This window comes from Ambystoma mexicanum, chromosome 1q (genome assembly GCF_040938575.1).
Source record: "Ambystoma mexicanum isolate Mex_15411 chromosome 1q, UKY_AmexF1_1, whole genome shotgun sequence".
Lineage (NCBI taxonomy): Eukaryota > Metazoa > Chordata > Amphibia > Caudata > Ambystomatidae > Ambystoma > Ambystoma mexicanum.
The window spans coordinates 1293426373-1293450313 of record NC_090922.1 but is presented as its reverse complement, the minus strand read 5'-3'; the positions used below and the strand labels follow the sequence as shown (position 1 = coordinate 1293450313).

Sequence of the window (23941 nt, the reverse complement as noted above, 5' to 3'; positions counted from 1 at the left end):
GCCGCGTGCGCCACTTGTGCGCTAAATTCTATGAATTACCCCCAGAGTCTTTTGAACACATATTCTTCCTTAAACGGGACAACTCTGAAACGCTGTTATTCATTAGCCTCTATTAGCCTTGGATTTGTCTATTTCACCATTCGGTTCTCATCAGAGGCTTTCGGAAATGTGCTGCATGCACGTGACCACTCCGATACAATGTAGCTTCACTACTCTTCAAAAACACACCAGGTTTCTTCATTCATTGACAGTCACTGGTCGTGTAACGCTTCTTTCTTCTTGGTTTGCACGATCCGGATCTCTTTGCCTGCCCCGCAGACACCCTTAGACTACTTCCACCAGTCAGGGATTAGCACCTTTTGGCCACAGCATATGGACCGCCAGCTTCCACGGCTCCCCTTTTCTCAGCTCCTTGGAGACACGACTCCCTCGCCACACAATGACACTCAACTCTACTGTGCCTTTCTCCAGCGTCTCAGCGTTCCATTCTCCTCCGGTTTCTTGTGGGCTTTGCTGGCCTTCCTGCAACTCCCTCACTCCACAAGCTTCTCGCTCTCTCCTTGCACCGGCTTCTCCTTGCTGTTTGTGGACCCCCCTTTTTATACACCTTTGAGTCTTTAACAGGCTGCATGTGTGAATTCCCAGGTTCAATTGCCTGACCACAATCAGCCCAACTAACAGGACATGCCTGGCCTTCAGTTCTATAGCCTTCAGGCTCCCTCTTCTTCGTCTCAGTACTATAGTGGTGTTTCCTATAGGTAATCTTCATTACACCTGGTGTCTGTTTCTTCTTCTCAATACTTGGTATGACATCAGGGGGAAATGTAATATCTGAATAGCAATATCCTACAAAGGCAGAGGTAGGGTAAGCTGAATCACTGTCAGGAAATGGGGGATACCCTGTCTCGCCCTCTGGCACCATCTCCCCAATCTCCAAGGACCCTCTGCCCAGGGGATCCTCCCTTGCTAGTCCACCCCCAGAGTCGGGATCCAAAAGCGATGGTCCTTCCCTGGCCCCCTGAACAGATGATCCCCGGGGAGTAGGTGTGGGAGTGCCTTCAGGTTTCTCACAGTCCCACAAACTTAGAATTAAAAAAAAAAAAAACTTAACTGCGATTCAGAGTGTTTTTCTGTGACATCATAGACAATATGTATTTGTATATATCTTGCACAGTTTTCATAGGTTTAGCACATTTATAAGTATACATTATTAATGGGCTTTCATTCTTTTTCTGTGATATGTTGAGTTTTTTTAATATATTGTTCATTATTTACATATTTATTTAAAAGTATGTGAATTTATGGATCCATGATCTGAAAATGTACTTATTCTTGATTAAATTTCCCATTACTAAAGCTCCTTGCTGTTTGTGCTATATGGAACATTCATTCATACTTGAGTACAAAAATGAGTAGTACGTAACTGGTTGGCAAATTGTGACACCGGTGGTAACAAGTGTTATGTACAAATATGTAATTAATATCCCCATTATTATTATTAGCTGAATAACATGATTAATAAAAAAAATAAACACCCACCCATTCTTTCTTTTTTCAATCAGTGATGCATTTATTTATTATTCTTAAGCATGTGCACTCCAAAACTGCTGGCTTGTATTTTCTACAATAATTTGGGTGTTTTTCCTTCAAATTGGCATGATGTGCATCAGTTAATCAGTGCAACAAAATAAAATTGTTGTATTTCTAAACATGTTGGGGCCATTTACAAATGGGTTTAGTACTCCATTGGATGTGGTGGAGAGCAAGAGTACAAGGACACTGACTTTATGAATGCACTTCACAATAAACAACAACTATCCCAGAGGAATTCTAAACTTTGCCCACTTGAGCTTTACTAAGACGTTATTATGCTGGCATGCCAATTATTACAAGATTATCATGATTATTGGTACCTCCATGTGTTCTCCTCTCCGCTTTCCATTCCTGGAGAAACTAGAACAACCCAGCATTTCCTCATTTCCACTGCAGTGAGCAACTGCTATTGCTGATCGAGACAATCCGGACTGTTTTGACCAAACTGAGCGACAAAACAGCTCTGCCTCTGAAAGAAAAGCATATTAAAATACTTTAATCAGGTAAATGGTTTTAGTGTTTTGTTATTATGTTACTAGTATAGAGAAGGAATCTATTAGCAAAACAATGCCATTCAGTGTAAACAATAGTGTTAATAATACATTTGTACTTAGGCACATACATAGGAATTTGTTATTTTGAACGTTGAAAAACATTGAAGTCAGATGTGCTAACGCATTCGCAAAAATCAAAAGTTCCCAGAGCCACAGTACTATTGTGCAAAATGTGTTTGTGCTATCGAATTTTAGAGAGCGCTTTAGCCTCTGTAAAATTACAGATAGGTTAAAACTTCGTAGGTTTGAAAGTACTGTTTTAATGAAGAAGTTTGTTCATGAAAATGTTTAAACCACTGTGATAACTAGTGCAATTGAGAGACCATTTGGCAATCATCAGTTACTAAAAACGAAACTGGATAGTAACAGTGAAAGTGTTTAAGGAAAGGGTTCAGGGGGATCTGGCACTATAAATGTTCTCAATAAGTGTTGCAAGTGGTACATTTGGACATGCAGACAGCATTGAGTAGGCTGCTGGTCACGTGATCATACCCTACCACTCATTTCTTCAACCCACCACTACCAATTTTCAGGCCTGTGTTAAGGACTCTAGGCTAGCTCCAGGCAGGTAACATTGAGTAGGCTGCTGGTTACGTGACCAGGCCCTGCTACTCAGTTGCTCCGCCCAACATCTACCTAACCAGTCCTAGGCATCCTCATTGCCTGCGTCCTCGGTAAGGAACTCACCAGTTTGTGCCTGTTCGGGCCTAATAGGGCCAAGGGACAGACCCACTATCCTGCATTTCAGCTACAAAGAAGTCGCTACTACTTCAACTCACCAAAAGACATCACCATGGCTCTCCTCCCTCCACAGCCCATCCCCTCTCTCACCAGGGTTCGAATGGCCAAGCTACCTTAGCGAACCTCATCAATATCCTCCTTAAACCCACCCAACACCCACGGACACAAGCACACGCCCTCACATGTTGATCAATGCTTGCTCAGCAGTCACTCACGCTGCAGAGATGGCTGACCTCATCTCCTACAACAACCTTTATGCCCTGTTCATCCCGGAAACATTGTTTACCTTATCCTCCACGCATGACTTCGAAGTCCTCCTACCCCCAGGATACTTCATCCAACATGCCGACCGGCCAGGAAAGGGCAGGAGGCGGAGTGACAATCATCCACAGGAGCGATTGGCCATGCTCCATCATCCCCTCTCCCAGAACAAGCCCTTTTGAATCACTTGCCTGCCGGTTCCCTTTATCGCACAAGGAATCCATCACCTTCCACCTCATCTACAGACCACCTCACAGGAGTGACTCTTTCATTGCTGACATCTCCAACTTACTTTCCTGTGCCAAATTAACACACTCTAATAATGTCTTTCTCAGAACGTTCCAGAGTCACAGGCTGACAACCACACTCGAAGCACGCTTTTCAAACTGACCAGTTCCATGGGCCTTAAGCTAATTATGCTCTCCCCATGCACGTACCACACCCTAGACATAGTTTTCACATCACCCCCCCAACCCCTTATCGCCTGCGCAGTCCCAATTCCTCTCGACTGGTCTGACCATGCTGCCATCCTACTATCAGTCACCCACTCAATTACAGCCCACAAAGTTCGGCCTAAATGCCTCCTTTTGCAATGCCGCTCATTCAAATCCTTCCCGGTCAATAGCTTAAGACTCCCCACCACAGGGAATGCCTCAGGCCTTGTAGAACTATTCAACAACTCTGCTATGAAACTGGCGGCCCCCCTAACAATCAGCCGTGCTAAAACCAAACTATCCGACCTTGTTACACCCCCCGCGCCAGCCTCCAACATATGCTCATTCAGAGCCCTAGCGAAATTGTGGCACAGAAATTATAACCCTGGATACCTCATCAACCTCAAATCTCTCTGTGCCAACTGTAGGATTTTGTTTACAGGGGCCAAATCTGCCTACTAACCCTGCTGACATTGCGGCAGCTGCTAACAGAAGGAAGGCCCTCACTGAAGTAGTAAAGCATTGTACCAAACCCTCACAGACCCTGAGGTACCACCAATTCAATAAAAAAATAGACAAAATCCAAGAGGCCATCAAATCAACCCCCCAAAGCATTAGCGTCCCCTGAGCCCAGGCACGCACACCGCCCCTCTAGACCGAATTCTCTCCTCTATCCCCAGGTCTCCTAAAAATGATTGCCTCCCTCGTACCTACTTCTTGCTCTGATGATATCTTCCCGACCTCCATCTATAAATAATTGACAGGCCTGGTGCTCCTCAGTATTATTTATGCCTCCCCCACAGAAGGGTCATTCCGGGACCCCCTTAAGAGTAGTCTCATAAGACCTCTTCTGAAAAAAAACAACCCAAGACCCAAACAACCTAGACAACTACCAGTCCATTATAAACCCCCCGTTTGTTGGCAAAATCTTGGTAAAAAGCAGTTGCTACACAACTACTTGCCAGGTGGTAGATGATGCCCTCCAGATCACAGATATTTGCGACTCATGTCTCCTCGTCCTCTCGGCTGCATTCGACTACTTCGACCACCGCATTCTCCTCTCCCTCCTTGGCGACAGGATGGGATTCTCTGGTACGGCCCTAAATTGGTTAACCTCCTATCTCTCGGGCAGATAGCAGGCTGTACAGATGTACTTGTTGCTTTCTAACTGACTCCAGGTCTCCTTCTGGCATCCCCCACAGCTCTATCCTCTCACCAATCCTTTTTAACCTTTACATGGAGCCTTTGGGCACTCTCCTCAAGGATCCCAATAAAGCCATCCACCAATACGTGGACAATACTCAGTTGTACATGAGAGTGAATAGAACGCAGGACATCTACTCGATTACCTAGCCATCATCCAATCCTGGATGTCGACTGCCTACCTCAAACTACACCCATCCAAGACTGAATTCATCCTCAATTCATTGCTAAACAACAACTTTTCAAACTATGGCTCAATGATATGCGCCTCTAAGGATTTGAACCACAACTCTCGGACTCAGCAAAATCCTAAGGCTTCACCATTGACAGCAGCCTGTCCATCCAGAAGCACATAGCCAAGAAGGTACAAACAGCCTGGCTATGAATCTCCGCCCTTTGCAAAATCAAACCCTTCATCCCACTGCAGGACCTACAGACCATAGTGCCAGCCCTTGTGGTTTTAATGGGGGAAATGTGCTCCTGAAGGGACTCCCAGCTGCTCACTTAGCTCCCTTAAAAGCAGTCCACCACGCTACAGCATGTCTTATGGGTGGACAGAAATTTGACAGAACCACCCCCGTCATTCGCAAATTACATTGGCTTCCTCTACAGGCCAGGATACTGTTGAAGACGTCATGCATCATCTACAAAGCAGTCACGAGTAGCATACCAGCGTACATGGTGGCTAAGCTCCACATATCTGGTGGCACATTATCCTCACACAGCAATTTGAACAACCAGCTTGAATCACAACTCGTCCGTAAAGTGAGGAACCACAAACAATCGTTTTCTAGTCACGCTACCACCCTCGGGAACTCAATCCCAACGTCAGCGAAGAATGCCCCCACATTCCTCCAATTTCATAAATATCTCAAAACATGGCTTTTTCAACAACACCTGACCAAGGTCTAACTCCAAATGAAGCACGTACCGCCCACAGACCCCAATTTACAGTACTGCACTACTATTAAAAGATGCCAGCCCAAATGCTGGCTACCCACACTCTGTGCCACGCTCCTCTGCTCTCGAGCTAAGTCTACACTTTAAACAATAAAATAAAACATTTAACACGCCTTAGGAATGTAAAGGCTCCTTAAAATAGGACTTGAGATTCACCCCAATAACCTTTCATGAAATGGTCGATCCTGCCACATAATTATGTTCAAATATAATGTCCCCTAACTCTGCTTAAAATGACTGCTGCCGCCCTTCAAGTTCATCTTCTCATCATAAATGAACCCACAAGGTATTGTTACTTTGCATTTTCACAAGGAAATCTGCTCATCATGAACTCTGACACAAATCTGCCTGCATGACCAACTGGATTCAGTGAAAATAAATAGATCCTTCATATTATTATGCTCACCATTGTTTACTGACCAACATGAATTTTCTCAAATAATTATACTTACTTATAATTACTTTTTTATCTGGCCATTGCATGCTTTATTTTTGTTTCCATCTTTATCACTGTTGCCCACCAGTCTTAAAAATAGCTCTGCACACAGTCACACAAGAATTAGGTTGTTTTAGTTACTTTAATGAGACGGCTTCTGCCGAGCCAATCTAAACTTTAACCTGAGTGAATAGTTGAGTGTACAGAGTAGAAACATGCTACTGTAAATACACAAAAATGGGTGCTCAAACCTTTTGATAAGATGTCGAAAGAAAGAGATGAACAGACATTGTTTACAGACTGAAGGTAATCAAGTAAAAAACAGCAGGGAGACAGGAAAAAGTTCAACTATTTTCGTTCACTATTAAAAACAATATGTAGCCCAAATGGGTGTGTCATGAGTTAATATCCTCTGTTCTTTACTATCAACAGGCTGAGTATAAACACAGACCGTCATTTTGGGGATACATGTTAGTGCTGCGCCAAAATCCAGTGTCAGCGGGTTAAGAATAGATGATGACTATACATTAAAGCACATGGCACTGAAATTGTCATTGAATAAAAAAACATTAGAACTCAATGCGCAATGTCAATTACTGATTTATTTAAATGCAAGATATTAAGGCAGTTTGTGTACAGCTATCCAACCACAAACCCTATGAAGGGGAAAAGGCAGTCAACCAAAAAGAAAGTCAAACCTCTCTTAAAGGTAGATAGTGTGGCATAGCCTCCCTCTCACTGGCTCTTATGACCAGGATGCAGCAGCCTTAGACAACATCTACCCAGCCATTCAGACATGGATGGCAGCAAATGGTTTATGTCTCAACAGAGATAAAACAGAGATCCTCCTGGTAGGCTCCAAAGACACCCTCAACAAACTCGACCCGCAATACAAGACTTTCAACATTGATAACACACCTATTACTGTGTCACCAGCAGTCAAAACTCTGGGGGGTTTTATTGACTCCTCTCTGCCCATGACGCGCCAAGTTAGTGCCACTGCATCCTCTGCAGCACTCTCCACAAAAATCATCAATGCAGTAAAACCTTACTTATCAACCGAAAAAAGCCTCACAATAGCCAGAGCCACAGTTGGGGCGAAACTTGCAATGCCCTACTCCTGGGTACTTCCTCTAAAAACTTCCATAGGTTACAAGTTACACAGAACAATGCCCTCAGAGCTGCACTGAGCATCCCTAAAAGGGAACATCTAGCACAGGCAAGGAGAGATGCACACTGGCTACTAGATAAAGAGCGCATTCTTTTCAAAACCATGGCCATCACACACAAGTGCCTCTTCCGCACTGCCCCCCTTACTTATCAGAAATAATTACTCCTGTCACATCTGCCAGACCCATTCGTTCACACCACGCTTACATGATGTCCGTCCCCACCTTCAAAAGAACCAAAGCTGGAGGCTCCAGCTTCCAACATCTAGAGACCAAACACTGGAATGCCTTGCCCACAGCACTCGGGAATGAAGCATCATACACAGTGTTCCGTAAAGCCCTTAAAACTAAACTGTTTAACTAATCTGTAATCGTCACTAGCTTTCACATTGTTCCACTGTAACCAAGGCAACACACTGCCAACCCATTCATGTAACCTGTAATTCTGCTATGTGTTTGTATCCATTAATGTCCATTATCTTCTTCACTGCCATTTTTCTGTATTACTCTCACAACTTACTGCAACAGCGCCACAATGCCAAATAAATAGCAGTCAGGCGTAGCTCTCATGAAGGAGTAGCAGGCTCACACAAAGGTGCAAATAGTCCACACACTTAGTCCCAGAAAACAAGCCACTGGATCAGAGAATGCCCCATACATACCTGAAAGTGCACACCTGGACAGGGAAAAACAACATTTGAACCCAGCCCTGCTTGTTCGACAACTGCTCCAGTGAGTCCCTTGCTCTAGTGTTACATGCTGCATGATCCTTCCTGGTTTGTTCTGACCATCGTCTTGTTACATGGATTTGGATTCTGTACTAGCTTGAACACTCTCGGCTTATTGCACGGAAGTCTGGCTCTCGACTTATACCTGCTTATAGGATTTGCCTTTTGCCTAATTTGGTTTTCTCCCTGTATTTTCTTCCCCTATAACTGACTTCCCTTGGAACTCTGGTGTCCTGTCTGTTGGCTACATGACATTTGTACACCCCACCCTGTTCCCTGGATTTCAGCAAAAGTCAAAATTCGTTTGTGGGTTGGTGGCTTGGCAAAGCGTTGTTCCTTATACAATTCCCCACTGTTGCACCAATCTGCCACAAATGTTGCATAGTCACCTGTTATAACCTTGCAGACATTACTGGCTACATAACATTTGGACACCCCACACCTTCCCTGGATTTCAGCACCCTCACACATGTGACAGTTGCATGAAAATGACAAAACATCGGGGTGTTCCCGCTGTAGGCTTCATCGCATGGCAACGTAAACCCCTGTAACACAGCATTATCTTATGAATTAAACCTCCTTATCGTGATGCATTGCTCCCCTGACCGTAGCAATCGTGGTTCGAGATGATTTGAAACCTGGAAATGGCGGTTCGACTGCGGAGTCTGATCTGGCCATCACTGCGCACAAGAAGCATGGTGGCCGCAGCATGGGTCTAGACAGTGCATACCACGGCCCAAACTGGATTAGGCGAGCAGCAGCTGAATTAGCCGGTGTGGCCGTTGGGGTGTGCAGGCATAGAAAGTGGGTCTTCCGACTGGGGGCTCTGAGCACACAGGACGGCTAGTGGAAGATCTTGTGGCCTGGAGGTTTCGATGGCCTGTGAGGGGTGACATCCAGTGGGGAGCGGGGGCGCTCTCCCACGAGCCTGAGAGTGCCCTGCGCAGCGAGGAATCGGCGATCAAGCATTCCTCGCCCCTTGGGGCTGCGCACCAGGAGGAACGCACCAGCAGGTTGGTCCCGTGCCTCCCAGGTGAGAGTGAATGAGAGGGGGTGCAAGCCAGCCTGCGTGGGAAGAATAGCGCTGGTGCCTGCAAGGATCGTGAGAGCGGCCTAACAGTGCATGCGTGTGGAGAGCAGAGGAAAGCAAATGCAGACCGGTGGGGGCTGGCAGGTTGGAGCAAATGAAAGAGGGTGTAAGCACCCCACGCGTCCGTATAATCTGGGACTACATGTGTGCTGGCCATGGTTGACGATGAGGTGGATTAGGTGGAACTGAGCCCAGGGGAATTGTAGGAGATCCCATGACCATCTATGCCATCTGGGAGCCTCTGCTGCAGTTTTTAGGAATGAGGCGATCTATATTATAATGAACCTAGGCCGGCTGATGAAAGTGGCACATTAATAAAATACAGAGATCCCCTGAGTGCTAAGATCCTACGTCCAAGGATACTTGTTGGGGACTCCTGTGGCAGCTGTCATTGAAGGGGGCAACCTTCCTCACTGGGAACCTGAGCTGGCTGTTGATATTGGGGTACTCAATGCAATGCAATACTGGTGTACAGAATGGCATCTAGGAGCATGCCACTGTAGGAAGGCATCTCGGTTGGAGCTGGGAAAAAAGGGAGCCTTGGGCGGAACAGTAGACCACTGTGGGCCTGAAACACTGACCAGTCCTTGCAATAATGGCTAAATCTGGGGCAAATGCCAAAGGGAACGACATCAATTCGCTATTAGGCATGCAAGATAAAGAGAAGAGCACTTGGGAGGTTCGCAGTGAGGTCCATTCTCGCCCTCCTGAGACAGCCCATGCAAATCCCACATTCACTAAGGAGGACCTGCTTTCCACCCTGAAACAGGATCTCACAATGGAGATCACGTCTACCAAGGAAGCACTGGTCAAAACTATTGCAGATCTCAACTCGCACTTGCTGGGGCTCAAATTGCGGGTAAATGATGTTTGGAAAACGCTATGCCAGGAGGTGCATGACCATGCAGAGCTAACACACAGGGTGGTGGGTATTAAGGAAAAGCTAGAAGGGATCTGGGCCAATCTAGAAAACAGATTATGGAGAAACAATGTCTGCATACGCGGTGTGCCTTGACATATACAAGACCAGGACCTGACAGAATATGTCTGTGACCTGTTCCGCTTATTATTCGACCTCCCGGGCAGCAGAGAGCTGACGCTGGATAGAATGCATTGTGTTTACTCTTCAATACAACAACGGCATAACCTGTTGCCAGATGTGCTCTCAAGAGTCCATGATTACCAGCTGAAAGAGGGCATCATGATGGCGGCCGAAAGAAAGAGCCAGTGGAATTCCGGGGGGGCAAAGCTCTCCTTGTTTCAGGATCTCATGCCTCAGACACTCGCTAATAGGAGGAGGGTGCATATAGTCGCGGCCTGGCTACAATCACAAAACATCAAATACCGCTGGGGCTTCCCTTGTAAACTGCTATTTGAATACCAAAATCAGCGATATGCTATTAACTCCGAGGAGGAGGCGGCTGAGTTATTGAACACTACCCCAGACTCTAACCTAAACAGCGAAGTAATAGAAGCCGGTTCGGGTTCGGAGCCCAAAAGCAGCGCAGAAAACCTAGAATGAGGTGAAACTCGACAAGCATCACCAGATTCTGAGATGGGGCAAGCCCGCGGTGCCCAGACCTGATAACTCAGACTACTATATGCCTGGTGGTTGGTCCATTGACTGGAGGTTACTTGTACTCTTCACAGGGTGTCAGTATTAGTTAACACTCTCATGAGGCCGGGGTGGTGCAAATGACATGCATTACTTACGGTAAAAGCATTTCTGATCATTGCATCTGCTTAGATTCACAAGCTGTGCATATAGTCCAACATCCAGCGGTAACCGCAGAGTATTGCATCTTGTCTTTCGAGAATCGATAGGGGACGTCGACATGGGCATGCCTGTAACACTATCCCTAAAATGATGTGTAGTTTACCCAAAATCCCTCATGCGTCGAGGTCCCTCAGATTGTTTTTTACGCCAGTGTACTGGTCGCCTTATGCAGAGCTCTTCAAGAGACATTGCTATATTGTTATATTTATCGACTCTTGGCTGTTTTATTTTCTCTTACCGTCACTTCACCTCGTCGGCTGTTTCCTGACATCCGCCGAAGCCTGCTTCTACGAACCTTTGACGCCGGTTGATCCGGTCGGCGCTGCCGACCATGTAGACGAGCCTTCTGGCCAGCCTACACAGTAGGGAGAGTCGGGTCGGGGTGGACATTTCCTTTTTAAGAATGCCTTTCCCTTTCCTCTCTCTTTGTTCCCTTGGTCTTGTCGTTACTGTGTTATTCCTGCGCTATGGACAGGACTCCATTTAGATGTTGTCCTTCATGCAAGGCAAAATTCCTGTGGAAAGACAAACACCTTAAGTGTAATAGGTGTCTTCCCCTTAAACACAAGGAAGCCTGTGCGGCCTGTAAGCTCCTGCGCCCCAAGACCCTAAAGGAGCGCTGTGTTAAGCGGTGGGCGGCCTACGGAATGTCGCAGTGGTTCCCCCACTGCCGCCTATTGTGACGAAGGGCTGAGTGATGACCAGGGCTCCAATTCAGAGGCCATTGACCTCACGGCGGAGCGCTCTCAAAAAAAGCCTGGTTTTCAGAATATTTGAAAAATGTGAGAAATTTGAGGACAATTAAGCATAGAGCAGAGAGAAAATGGGCTAACTCAAAGGAGGAGACTGGCCATTGTCTGATCAGAAGCTGTAGCCAACTATAAGGAAGGCATTTTAAATGCCAAATGGTCTCTTTTTCACATACGCATATCACAAGAAAAGAACAGCTGCAGTGACTTGAAACACCTATTCCCAATAACAATGTGCCTGATCCCAGTACTGAGTGGTGTACTTCCATTAAAATTAAACATCATGGTAAAATTAAGGCAGCGCCCTCTGCTGAAAATAATTTCCGAGGCCAGCAAGCTGGAGACGAATTATCAAAGATAAGGAATACGTCGGAGGAACATCCCATCAAAAGAACATTACCAGGTAAGAAGTAACTTGTTCTTCGAAGGGATTGTGTCCTCTGACGTATTCCTTATCTTTGATAGACTCCCATAGCAGTGTTTTGTAATTGGAGGTGGGAGTAAAAACGCCATGTTTCCTTTTAGGAATTAACAGAATGTAATACTGCTTTGCCAAACCTAGTCTCTTGACTAGAGGAGGAATCCAGGTTGTAAAATCTTGTGAAGGTATGTGCGGACTCTAAGATTTTGAGGAGGCTCTTTCCTTGCTAGTTTGTAACATTCCAGAATGGCCAAAATAATCCATCTGGAAATGGTCTGTTTTGTTATCGGTAGTCCCAATTTGTGCCCTGAGTAACCTACGAACAGTTGGTCTGCTTGCCTAATCCTAGCAAGTCTGCTGATGTAAAAGCTTAAAGCCCGCCTTGGGTCCAGCCTGTGTAGCCTTTCCTCCTCTTTCCCCGGATGGGGAGGAGGATAGAATGAAGGTAATGTAATTTTCTGAGTGATGTGGAATTCAGAAACCACCTTTGGGAGAAAATTAGGCTTCACCTGTAGGACAACTTTGTCTTTATGAAAAATTGTATGAGGGGGTTTACAAGATAGAGCTTGTAATTCGCTCACCCTTCTAGCAGATGTTAGTGCCACTAATAAGACAGTTTTAAGAGTGAGAAATCTTAGCGAACAAGAGTGGAGTGGTTCGAAAGGAGTACCCATCAGGAAATTTAAGACTACATTTAAGTTCCATAAGGGAACTTGGAATGGTCTTGGAGGATAGACATTAGTTAATCCCTTTAGAAATTGTATTACTAAGGGTAATTTGAAATACAATGGCTCCTCTGCAGTGCGCTTGAAGATCGACAGCGCTGCGAGATAGCCCTTGATAGTGCCAACTTGAAGGCCTGAATTTGCCAAATAGAGTAGAAAGGATAACGCCGTTGGTGTACCACATGAAAAGGAGTCGATATTCTCTTCTCTACACCAGCTGCAAAATTAGTTCCAACGGCAGCGGTATAAAGACTTTGTTGCTGGCCTTCTGGCCGATAGCAACACCTCCATAACGTCATCAGGGAGGTCCCAATCCTTGTATCTCAACCTTTCAGAAGCCAAGCGTAAAGGTTGAGGGTTCATATGCCTGGATGGAGAACCTGACCTCCCTTCTGTGAGAGAAGATTCTCCTTGAGTGGAAGACGAATTGGAGGGCAGATGGACATGTCCAGAAGGTCCAGGTACCACGTTCTCCTGGCCCAGTCTGGGGCAATTAGGATCATGGTCCTCCGGAATCTTCTCAACCTGCTGATCATTTGAGGAATGACAGGGACTGGTGGAAACGCATACAGGAGAGGAAACTCCCAGTCCACTACGGACACGTCCCCTAGAGCTCCTCTTGGGGGAAATTCCCGTGAACAAAACAGGTTGCACTTCCTGTTGGTACTGGTGGCGAACAGATCCACTTATGGGGTTCCCCCAAGGGCGAAGATCTCCTGAAGATCTTCCTGAGCTAGTTCCCACTCGTGGAAGACTGTGCCCTGCCTGCTCAGAGCGTCCGCCGTCAAGTTCTTCTCTCCGGCTAGGTGAACTGCCGATAGAGAGATTCCTTCTTGAATTGCCCAAAACCAGAGCTGCATTGCCTCTCTGCACAGTGGCAGTGATCCCACGCCTCCTCTTTTGTTGAGGTAGTGCATGGCTACTGTGTTGTCCGTCATTATCAGGACATTTTTTCCCTGTACTGATGGTAGGAAAGCTTTCAGCGCTAGTCTGATCGCTCTCAGCTCCAATAGTTTGATGTGTAGTCTGGACTCCGATGAAGACCAACGACCGCTGATGGTCAAATCGTTGGCATGGGCTCCCCACCCTGTGAGTGAGGCGTCCGTGACTACTGTTATCTCCGGCCATGGTTGCCGAAACAGTTCTCCTTTCAAAATGTTCTCCCGATAAGCCCACCATTGAAGGTCTCGGGCTACCTTGTCCGGAATCCGAAGGAGATCTGTCATTTTTCCTGAGAACTGCGACCACTGGGTTCTTAGTGCCCACTGGAGAGATCTCATTCTCAGGCGAGCCTCTGGCACAAGTAAGATGCAGGATGCCATTAGGCTTAGAAACCTCAAAAAGTCGAAGGCTAGGAGATGTTGGGCATTTTGAAACTTGGTGACCGTCTGCAGAATATCTTGAGCTCTCACCTCTGGTGGCGCGGCTTTTCCCAGAGAAGTGTCCAGGACCGCTCCGATGAACTGGAGCCCCTTTGATGGTGTCATCTGTGACTTCTTTAAATTGAGGGAGAAGCCCAGTTTGTGAAGGAAGTGGCAGACATAATCTAGCTGGATCTGAGCTTGTTCCGAAGATACAGCCCTGATCAGCCAATCGTCCAGGTAGGGGTAGACGTGAATCCCTCCCTTCCTTAGACTTGCCGCCACTGCCGACATTAACTTGGTGAAGACCCTCGGGGCGGAGGTCAGCCCAAATGGCAGAACTCGAAATTGATAATGGGAGCCGCTAATTGCGAACCTCAGGTATTTCCTGTGTTTGAGATGGATTGGCACATGGAAATACGCATCCTGGAGATCCAGAGATACCAGCCAGTCCTGGAGCTGGAGGGCCTGAAGAATCTGAGAGAGAGTTACCATCTTGAACTTGTCCTCCTGAGGAACTTGTTCAATTCTCGTAAGTCCAAGATAGCTGTCAGTCCTCCGTCTTTCTTCAGGATGAGAAAGTAGGGGGAGTACCAGCCCTTGTTCCTCTCTGCTACAGGTACCGGTTCTAAGGCACCTTTCTCTAGCAGGTCTACAATTTCCTGCAAGAGGAGCAGATCTGGAACTTTCAGAGAGGTGTTCCCCGGTGGATGACTCTGAGGGATGCGTAGAAAAGGCAGGTAGTAACCTTGGGCAACTGTCTCCAATGCCCAAGCATCTGACGTAATAGCCTGCCATTCCGTCCGATGTTGAGTTAACCTGCCCCCTACTGGTGTCTTGTGAGGAGAGTCCTCAGAGCGGTTTGGAGGCAGCTGATGCAGATGCCGGGGGTAAAGAGGTACCTGCTGCTGCTGCGGCTTTTGTATTTTTAACCTGTCCACCTCGGGTGAATTTTTTCTGACCCCTTTGAACCGGCTGTCCTCTGCCTCTTCCGAATGCGGAATAGAAGCGAAAGGACTTACCTCTCCAAGAGGTTCCTGAGGGGCGATATGGTGTCTGACGGATTGCAGCTCCCAGGGATTTTGCTGCTACCTTTGATGTTTGAAGCTTTTCTAAACTGCCATCCGCCTTCTTACCAAACAAAGAAGAGGCGTCAAAGGGCATATTCAAGAGTCTGCTTTGCACATCTGGAGCAAAACCAGACTTTCGCAACCAAGCAAATCTCCGGGTTGTTGTACTTGCTGCCATGGCCCTGCTGATGCTGTCAGCAGAATCGATGCCAGTCTGAAGGGATTCGCACATTGCGTCCTTACCATCCTTAATGATGTTAAGAAACGCTTCCCTTTCTTCTCCCTCCGGGAGGCAGTCAGCCGCTGATGAAGCACACTCCCAAAGTGTGTGGCTGAACCTTTGCAAGCGTACAAGTAGCATTGATGGATTTCAACGCCATGCTACATGCAGAAAATACTTTTTTGGCCATAGAATCATATCTCTTGTCATCCCTGTCCTGTGGAACAGTAGGGTAAGCCGATTTACTACCTGATGAAGTTGCTGCCTGAACAACCAGACTCTCCGGAGTTGGGTGTTTGGATAAATATTCAGGGTCAGCAGTAGACTCCCTTTACTTGGCTGATAATTTTTTGTTAACCGCCGGGATAACCTCAGGGGTTTCCCAGTTTGCCAATATTTTCCTTTGTAATGCCGCATGAAATGGCACCACAGGATCCTCCTGTGGACCTTTAACCAAAATGTCTGTGAGGTCGTCTTGCTGAAAAGCAGGTGAAGGTGTAGACCACCACATAAACTCTATTATCCTTGCCATCAAGGTTCTATACGGGGTTTCAGCATGTTCCCCTGGGTCTGGTTTGGCAAATTCCACTTCTGGGGAAGTGTCCAACCCACTTGCTTCAGGTAAAGATTCTTGGAGGTCCTTAAACCTACCTTCCTCAGAGGTAAATTCCTCTGGTACAGCAGTTTCAGATCCCAGCAACTCAAAAGGTCTCTCCTGATCCGAATTCTCCCCTTCCTCATAAATAGATGCTAAGGCTCTGGAATGATCAGATCTTGGAAATGGTATAAATCCCATTTCCAGAGCAGAAGGGGCCAAATTCGTCATAATTGGCTGAGAAAACATCAACATCATCGAAGCGGACGTTAAAGTCTTCGAAGCCATCGAAAAAGGCATCGAGAAAGATGGTAGAGGCCTCGAGGAACTCGAGAGTATCGGAATTATTCTCGAGGTTGTCGACGACATTCTCGTGGTCGAGGCTCTGGGTATGGCCACTGGCTGTGAGGTGGCCGTGGGTTTGTCCTTTCTCGGCGTCGGCGTCGAAGATGGCGTCAAATTGACTGACCTGTGCGTCGAAGAACCCTTCGATAATGGCATCGAAGATGCAGATCTATGCGTCGAAGGGATCTTCGATGACGGCGTCGAAGACGCGACCTTGCCTTTACTCAAGGGTTTGTGACGCTCTCGAGTAGCTTCTTTCACCGAGTGCTGCGACTCGCAGCGTTTTGATCTTTCGGGTCTTTCACCCAGGGTATCACCCTCAGCAGTCTTCGAGGGGGTCGAGGCCGCTTTCTCGAAGACGCTAAGCATCTTTTTCCTGAATTCATCCGACTCAGCCTGAGAGCTATGTTTTGTGGGGCAGAAGACCATTTTTGGGGAAACGGAAGAAGAAGACGAGGAAGGGGATCTTCAACGTCTCTTTTTTGAATGCTTAGATCTCGAAGAGTGATGGGAACTGCTTCGAGATCTAGAACAAGAATGTCTTTTGCGATGGCGAGGAGACGAATGTCTCGACTCCGCCGAGGAAACTTTTGAAGAAGTTTTAACTGCCTTACCTCTCTCGAGCTTCCCCTTACGCTCCTTCAAGGTTTTCGCCGTCATGGACATGCAGTCCTCGCACTCCGAACAATGGTGCTCGACTCCCAGGCACCACAAACAGATCCTGTGAGGATCCGTCAATGACATTTTCTTTCCACAGTCTTGACATTTTTTGAAGGCGGACCGTGGAGTCGTCGGTTCGGATGAGGAAGCCATCGAGTACGAGTCAGTATTCACGAGGATTAATAAAGTATATTTGACTGAAGAGCTGAGCAACGATATTCCGAGGCCCCAAGAAGCGCGGGAAAACAGAACTGAGCAACGGACGCTGCGCGTGGCTATTTATGGGCATGGTGACGTCAGCTCCGATACGGTGGCTGTCGAGGTACACCAACTCGACGGACGTCGATGCGCAGCGCCCTCTGCTGAAAACATTTTCCGAGGCCAGCAAGCTGGAGACGAATTATTCCCTTCGAAAAACAGTTTTCCTTTTACACTGTATTTCTCCTTTAAACCAATCACTGTCCTCTTGTCATACTGCCCCCATCCAATGACAGTCCTCTCCCTAAACCACTCCTCTGGCAGGCATCTTCAGACTTGGTAAGCATGTAAAGTGGCAGTATGACCAAGGAGAGCCGTAGAGGGGACAGAGGGGGGGTTTGCATGTGAATCCATGCCAGACACAGGCTGGAGAACAATAGTTACAGGTAAGTAACTTGTTCCTTCGCCAGTATGGGATCTGGCATGGATTCTCATGCTCATGAATAACGAATACATAACAGTACAACATTACACAACCACGGGAGGTGGCAAGGCTCAACAGAAGCAATCAACTCAAGCGAACAGGTTACGTAGCACTACTTGGCCGACTCAGGACTCCTCCCTGGAATCCCGGTTGACGCAGTAGAATTTCATGATGTCCAGCAGGGGCACACCAGACAGGAACGTCATCGTCGCAGCGATCGCTCTGGTGGAGTGGGCTCTCGGACGGCCGGGCAAGGGTCTGTTCCCCAACCGATGACAGTGCATGATGCAGCCAGACAGCCACCTTGAGATGGAAGCCTTGGACAAGGCCTTCCCATGGTTCACAGGACTAAAGTTCACAAACAGTTGAGAAGTCTTCCGAAAACTCTTTGTGCGTGTCACGTAGAACTCCAGGGCGTGAACAACGTCCAGAGAGGCCCTTTCAGCCCGTGACGGGCTTCAGGAAAAAAAAAAAACAGGTAACACCAAAGGCTTGTTGAGGTGGAATTCCAATGGAACATTTGTCATAAAAGAGGGGTGCGTCCGCAGCACCACCCTCATGTCGTGGCAATTGAGGTATAGCTGTTTGCAGGATAGGGCCTGGAACACACCATCCCTCCTGGCAGAGGTGATGGCCACAAGGAAAGCCGTTTTCCACGAGAGGAACTTCCACGAGAGGGGCCTGATGCATAGGCTCGAAGGGGGCCCCCATGAGCCTCCTCAGCGCCATGTTGAATTCCCACGCCGGGGCAAGAACCTTCACCGGCGGGAAAGATCGAAACAGTCCTTTGAGGAACTGCTTGACGAGTTGATGAGACCAAAGTGAAGATCTTCCTGGAGACCTGGTGTAGCGGGAGATAGCCACCAGATGTACCTTGAAAGGGGCATGCGCCAGTCCGGCCTTGGCCAAGGATGGCAAGTATGGAAGAATCCCCGGGGCCGTGCACCCTCAGAGGAGTAATCTTCTGAGACCGGCACCACGTAGAGAAACGCTTCCACTTGTGACTGTAGCACTTCAAAGTCAACGATGCCCTGGCCTTGGCGAGGAACTCCATACAGTCCACAGGCAACTCATATCCTCCAAACCTTAGGGCTGCAGGAACCAAGCGCTCGGATACAGCGATCCTGGGTCATGGTGAAGGAATGCGCCTCCTTCTCTGGTGAGAAGATCCGGAACCACTGGCAGCTTGACTGGAAGAGATGCTGACAGGCTGAGAAGGTCCGGGTACCAAATCTGCCTCAGTCACGCCGGGGTGATGAGTATCATCCTGCATTGGTGCTTTCTGAGTGTGATGATGACTCATAGCAGGAGAGGCAAGGGAGGAAAAGCGTACAGAAACAGGCCTTCTCATGGGAACGAGAACATGTACCCCATGCTCTTTGGTTGGTGGAATCTGCTAGCAAACGTCTGGCATTTGGAGTTCGCCGCATTCGCAAACAGATCAATCTGGGGTTTGCCCCACTTGACGAAGATGCGGTCCAGCTGGTCCTGCCGAAGATCCCACTCGTGGCATGAGCGCAATTCCCTGCTGAGGGAGTCTGCAATGGTGTTCTTGACTCCCGCTAGGTGAAGAGGAACATCTCTTGTCCGACGGCCCAGCACCACAATTCCTGTGCTTCTTTGGAGAGCGCTGGGGATCCAGTGCCCCCGTTTCCTGATGTAGAACATTGTGGTGGTGTGTTCTGTGAAGATCCTCACCACCTTGCCCTTCAGAGATGGAAGGAAGGACTTGAGGGCCCAGAACAATGCCTGTAGCTCCAGGATGTTGATATGGAGATCCCTCTCCTCCAACAGCCACAGGCCTCTGGCGTGCAGATGTCCGGTGTGGGATACCCAGCCTCCCAGGGAAACGCCTGTGGTGACCGTCTCCTGGTATGGAGGGTTTTGAAATCCTGTGCCCCTGGCATTGTTGGAGTAGACGCTCCACCACCTTATCGCCTGACGGATCTCTTTGTCGAGCGGGATCTTGTCCGAGAAGCTTCCGTACACCTTTATCCTGCGAGCGTCCTAGAACTCCTGAAGAGGTTGCATCTGTAACCTACAGAGCCGGATGAGGTAGATGCAGGACGACATCATGCCGAGCAACGACTTTTTCAAACAGCCGCTGCACTTTCCCTTGAATGGCTGCTACCCTCTCCTCAGAAGGTGACACCAGGCAGGACACCATATTGAGTCTGGCTCCTAGGAACAGCATGTTCTGCGATGTTGCCAAGCAGGACTTTGGATAGTTGATGGGGAATCCTAGATCTGTCAACAGCTGGACGGTCGCCTCCGTGTGTCCGACGGCCAACTCTCGCGAGCGGGCCCAGATGAGCCAGTCATTGAGGTATAGGTATACGTGTATACCCTGTAGACACAGATGGGCCGCCACCGGTGCCAGGCACTTCGTGAACACTCTGGGGGGAGACTTCAAGCCGAAAGGTAGGGACTTGAAGTTGATAGTGCTGTCCCTGCACTATGAAGCGTAGAAACCTTCAGTGTTTCCTGTGAATGGGGACATGGAAGTAGGCGTCCTCTAGGTCCAGAGACATCAAGAAGTCTCCTTTTTCCAGTTGGCTGAGCACATGCTGCAACCTGACCTTCTGCACTGTGGCAGCTACCTGCACAGGGTCACCCCATTAGCCTTCATAAGAGCAGCTGCCACCAACTCTATCATAGACAGTCGTATTCTGTGCTGATTGCTTCTTCTTGGGCATTCTGCCTCCTTCTCCTCCGTTTGCGGCTTCTGTGGCATCTCCCGCAGTTTAGCCGGGTTGGAAGATTTCCTTTTCGAGAAGGAGCTAGATTGCTGGCTGGCAATAGAGGCGGAGGGTGATGTCGATCGCGCCCTGTCCACCTCGGGACCCGCTTTGGCGGTGGCCCCTGTGGACTCAGACTTGCGGTTCTTGTCCTTGGCTTGGTCCCCCACGGATAAGGTGCCCTCAAAGGACTTAGAAGACCGCTCCTCAGACTGGCCGGTCCTGGGTGATACATGACCCTGCTCGGAGCACAGGGTAGAGGCCTTGGCGTTCAGCCACACCGCTAGTCTACTATGCCTATCCTTTGTCGTCTTCTTGGAGAAACCAAGGCATAGCCCTCATTCTCCTTCCTTGTAATCTGGATGCAGGCAGTAGAGGCATTGCAGGTGCTAGTCTTCGACAAACACATTCCATAGCCTGCTCTTGGTGCAGGACTTGAAGAGGGATCTTCTTTCCTTCTGCTCCTCTGTCATGGTCGGAGGGAGTGAAGTAGGCCCGATGTCCTTCTGGAAACTTCAACAATCTTTGCCCTTTAGTGGCACTGAAATTCACCGACAACGGATCCCCGCTGTCGGCAGATGGAGACGAAAGCACACAAGCTCTTTCGGACCAAAAATAGAACCTTTTTCCATCGAAAACACGAAAAAACATAGAAGTAGCTTGCATCGCAAACTCGAGGACTCCCAACACTGAAGCGTGTAGTAAAAATCTGAAAATGGCCGCCAAAGGAGGGGCTTAGGAGAGGACTGTCATTGGATAGGGGCAGTATGACCCAGAGAACAGTGATTGGTTCAAAGGAGAAATACAGTTTGAAAATGAAAGTGAAACTGCTTTTCTTTTACTGAGGATTCCCAGCCTGACAACAGAGAATATTCATGAGCATGTGAATCCATGACAGACCCCATGTTGGGGAAGGGTTGTGTTCAACCATCTTAGCAATTTCTTAGACATCCACAACCATTGAGATCCCCTACAAGCAGATTTCGCTCCTGTCACTCCATGAAACTGCTCTCATGAATGTCTCCAACTTCATCTCCTCTGCTAAGCACTCCAACCTATCCTGTATCGCAATTCTCCTTGAATTGTCAACTGCCTTTGACACTGTCGATCACCCTGATCTCCTTAATACTCTTTCTTCTTGAAATTCACGATCGAGCAATTAACTGGATTTAATCCTACCTGGTACCGCACCAATTCTCTGTCTCCTGGAGCAACAACAGCTCTGAACTCACTACTCTAACTGTTGGTGTTCCATAGGGCTCTATCTTGGGTCCTCACCTCTTTACAATCTACACATCTGCTCTTGGGTCACTGATCTCTTCCTTTGCTTCTAGAACCAACTCTTCACAGATGACACCCAAATCGTCTTCTCTTTTCCTGAGCTCTCCTCTAATCTCTCTATCAAAATGTTATACTGTCTCGCTGCCATTAAATATTGGAGGGCTTCATACTCTCTGATGTCAAACTTTACCAAAACAGAGGTACTCTTCATCCCTGCAAAATACTCTCTCTCATCTCTTCCGCCAACTATCCAGTTCCCACCTAACACTCTCCCCTACTCTTCTTCCGCTAGAAACCCTGGTCTCATCTATAACCCTTGTCACACCTTCTCTAATTTTATCTCCAAAACTACAACGGTGGCTCGCCTCAACCCCCTAAATATTATGACAATCAGCAACTCCTTCCTTTCAACACTACCAAGCATCTCTTAACCAATCTTGTATACTCTAAACTGGACTACTGTGCAAGCTTCCTCTTTGGTGTCACCAACTATGCTTTCTATCCTCTCAACAAGATCATTGACTTTGCTACAAAGACTCTCTTTCCACTCCCTCACTTCACACCTCACCATCACCAGGCTGGATGGCTAACGATGCAAAACAGGGACAGATTTAAATTCCTGCTCCTGGTTCACAAATCTATCCACGGAAAGGCACCACTGTATCGATCCCCATCTATACAACTCTACAAGCCTTCTCATAATATCTGCTCTACCACCCTGGCCACGCTTGAGGCACCTCGCCCTCCCTGTCGTTCCTCTCACCTTCACTGTTTCTCTCTTCATGCGCCACTTGCATGGAATTCTCTTCCCCTGGACATCCGAGAAACAGTCCACAACGACTTGTTCAAAACCAAACTAAAAGCCAACCTCCTCGCCTACGAGTTATCCTCTTAACCTAACTCTTATCTGCCTTCTAGCAAAAAAGTTTTCCCTCGCCTCTACCCTGTCCCCCATTTTCTACTGCCTCCACTCTAGCACTTCATCCATCATGTCCACATCGCTAACACAGCTGTCCTACCTGCACTTACAAATGGCACCTTCATTATGCAATATATTTACTGCTCCCCTGTTTCAGATATTAGAGGACAGGAATATTTGTTTCTCTAATTACGCTGATGACAGGCAGTGTATCATCCTGTTAACAGGAAACTATATTGAAGATACACGTGCCATCAACGAGATATATAGCATAATCATGGACTGGATGCTTGAAAGTGGCCTAGCATTAAATAATGATAACACAGCTGACGGTTATGGGCACCACACACAGGGTACACAAATTGGGTCATGAATATTGTAAATAGCAGAATGTAAAATTGCTAATAAACAAAAGATCAAAACCCTTGCGGTTTTTATCTATCAAAATCAGAATAAGAAGGCACAAGTAAATAGCCTGGTATCCACGTCATCCTACTATATCAGATTATTAGCACATATTCGCCCTTTCCTGTATAAAAAGAGCTGTGAGACGGTGGCCAGAGCGACCATAGGCTCATAAATAGAGTATTGCAGCAGTCTTTTGACAGGAGTCGGCACAGGAGTAATTGCCATACTACAGGTGATTGGAAATAGTGCCATTATAGTGATAGCAGACTTAACAAAGCATGAGCACATTTCAAAGGAACGAAAGGGGCTACATTGGTTACTTGTAGAGGCGAGAATACAATTTTGTCTGCTTACAATAACCCACAAATGCCTTGAGGGCTCTAAACGCACTATCTTGCAGAGATGCTAATAAGGAAACCTTCAGTGAAAAACCTCAGATCTGACAATACAGACATGTTTGTGGTTCCAAGAGCCAAGCTAATAAATGTGCTTTTTTTTATAGCAGCACCGAGACTGTGGAACTCAATTCTGACAGATCAAACAGCAATCAAATCACTTAGTGTATTTTAAAAATAAACTGAAAACCCTCCTCTTTAGATAGTTCTAAGATTCTGGCACCAACAATCTCTCTCTGGTTTTTATGGCATGGCTCTAAGTCTGTTTGTGAGTTTTAGAACCAAAAGGTTTTCACCTTCCTTAGCGCCAGTATGCCTCCGGACCCTTGGTTGCACGGTAGAAATGTAAAGTAAAGTAAATAATGTTGGCTGTCCTTCATCTATGTATGGCCCCCCCATGTATTGTCCCTGGTGACTGTTCCATTT

The 23941-nt window shown here is 47.4% G+C and overlaps 1 protein-coding gene across 1 annotated transcript in view; it reads right to left on the bottom strand.

The window, feature by feature from the left end:
* Positions 1-23941, bottom strand: part of PCSK9 (proprotein convertase subtilisin/kexin type 9) — a 269930-nt gene that overhangs the window by 50199 nt on the left and 195790 nt on the right. The window contains exon 9 of the mRNA XM_069642116.1: positions 1914-2062. Within this exon, the coding sequence (XP_069498217.1) occupies positions 1914-2062 (149 nt within the window). The remainder of the gene's footprint in view (positions 1-1913; positions 2063-23941) is intronic.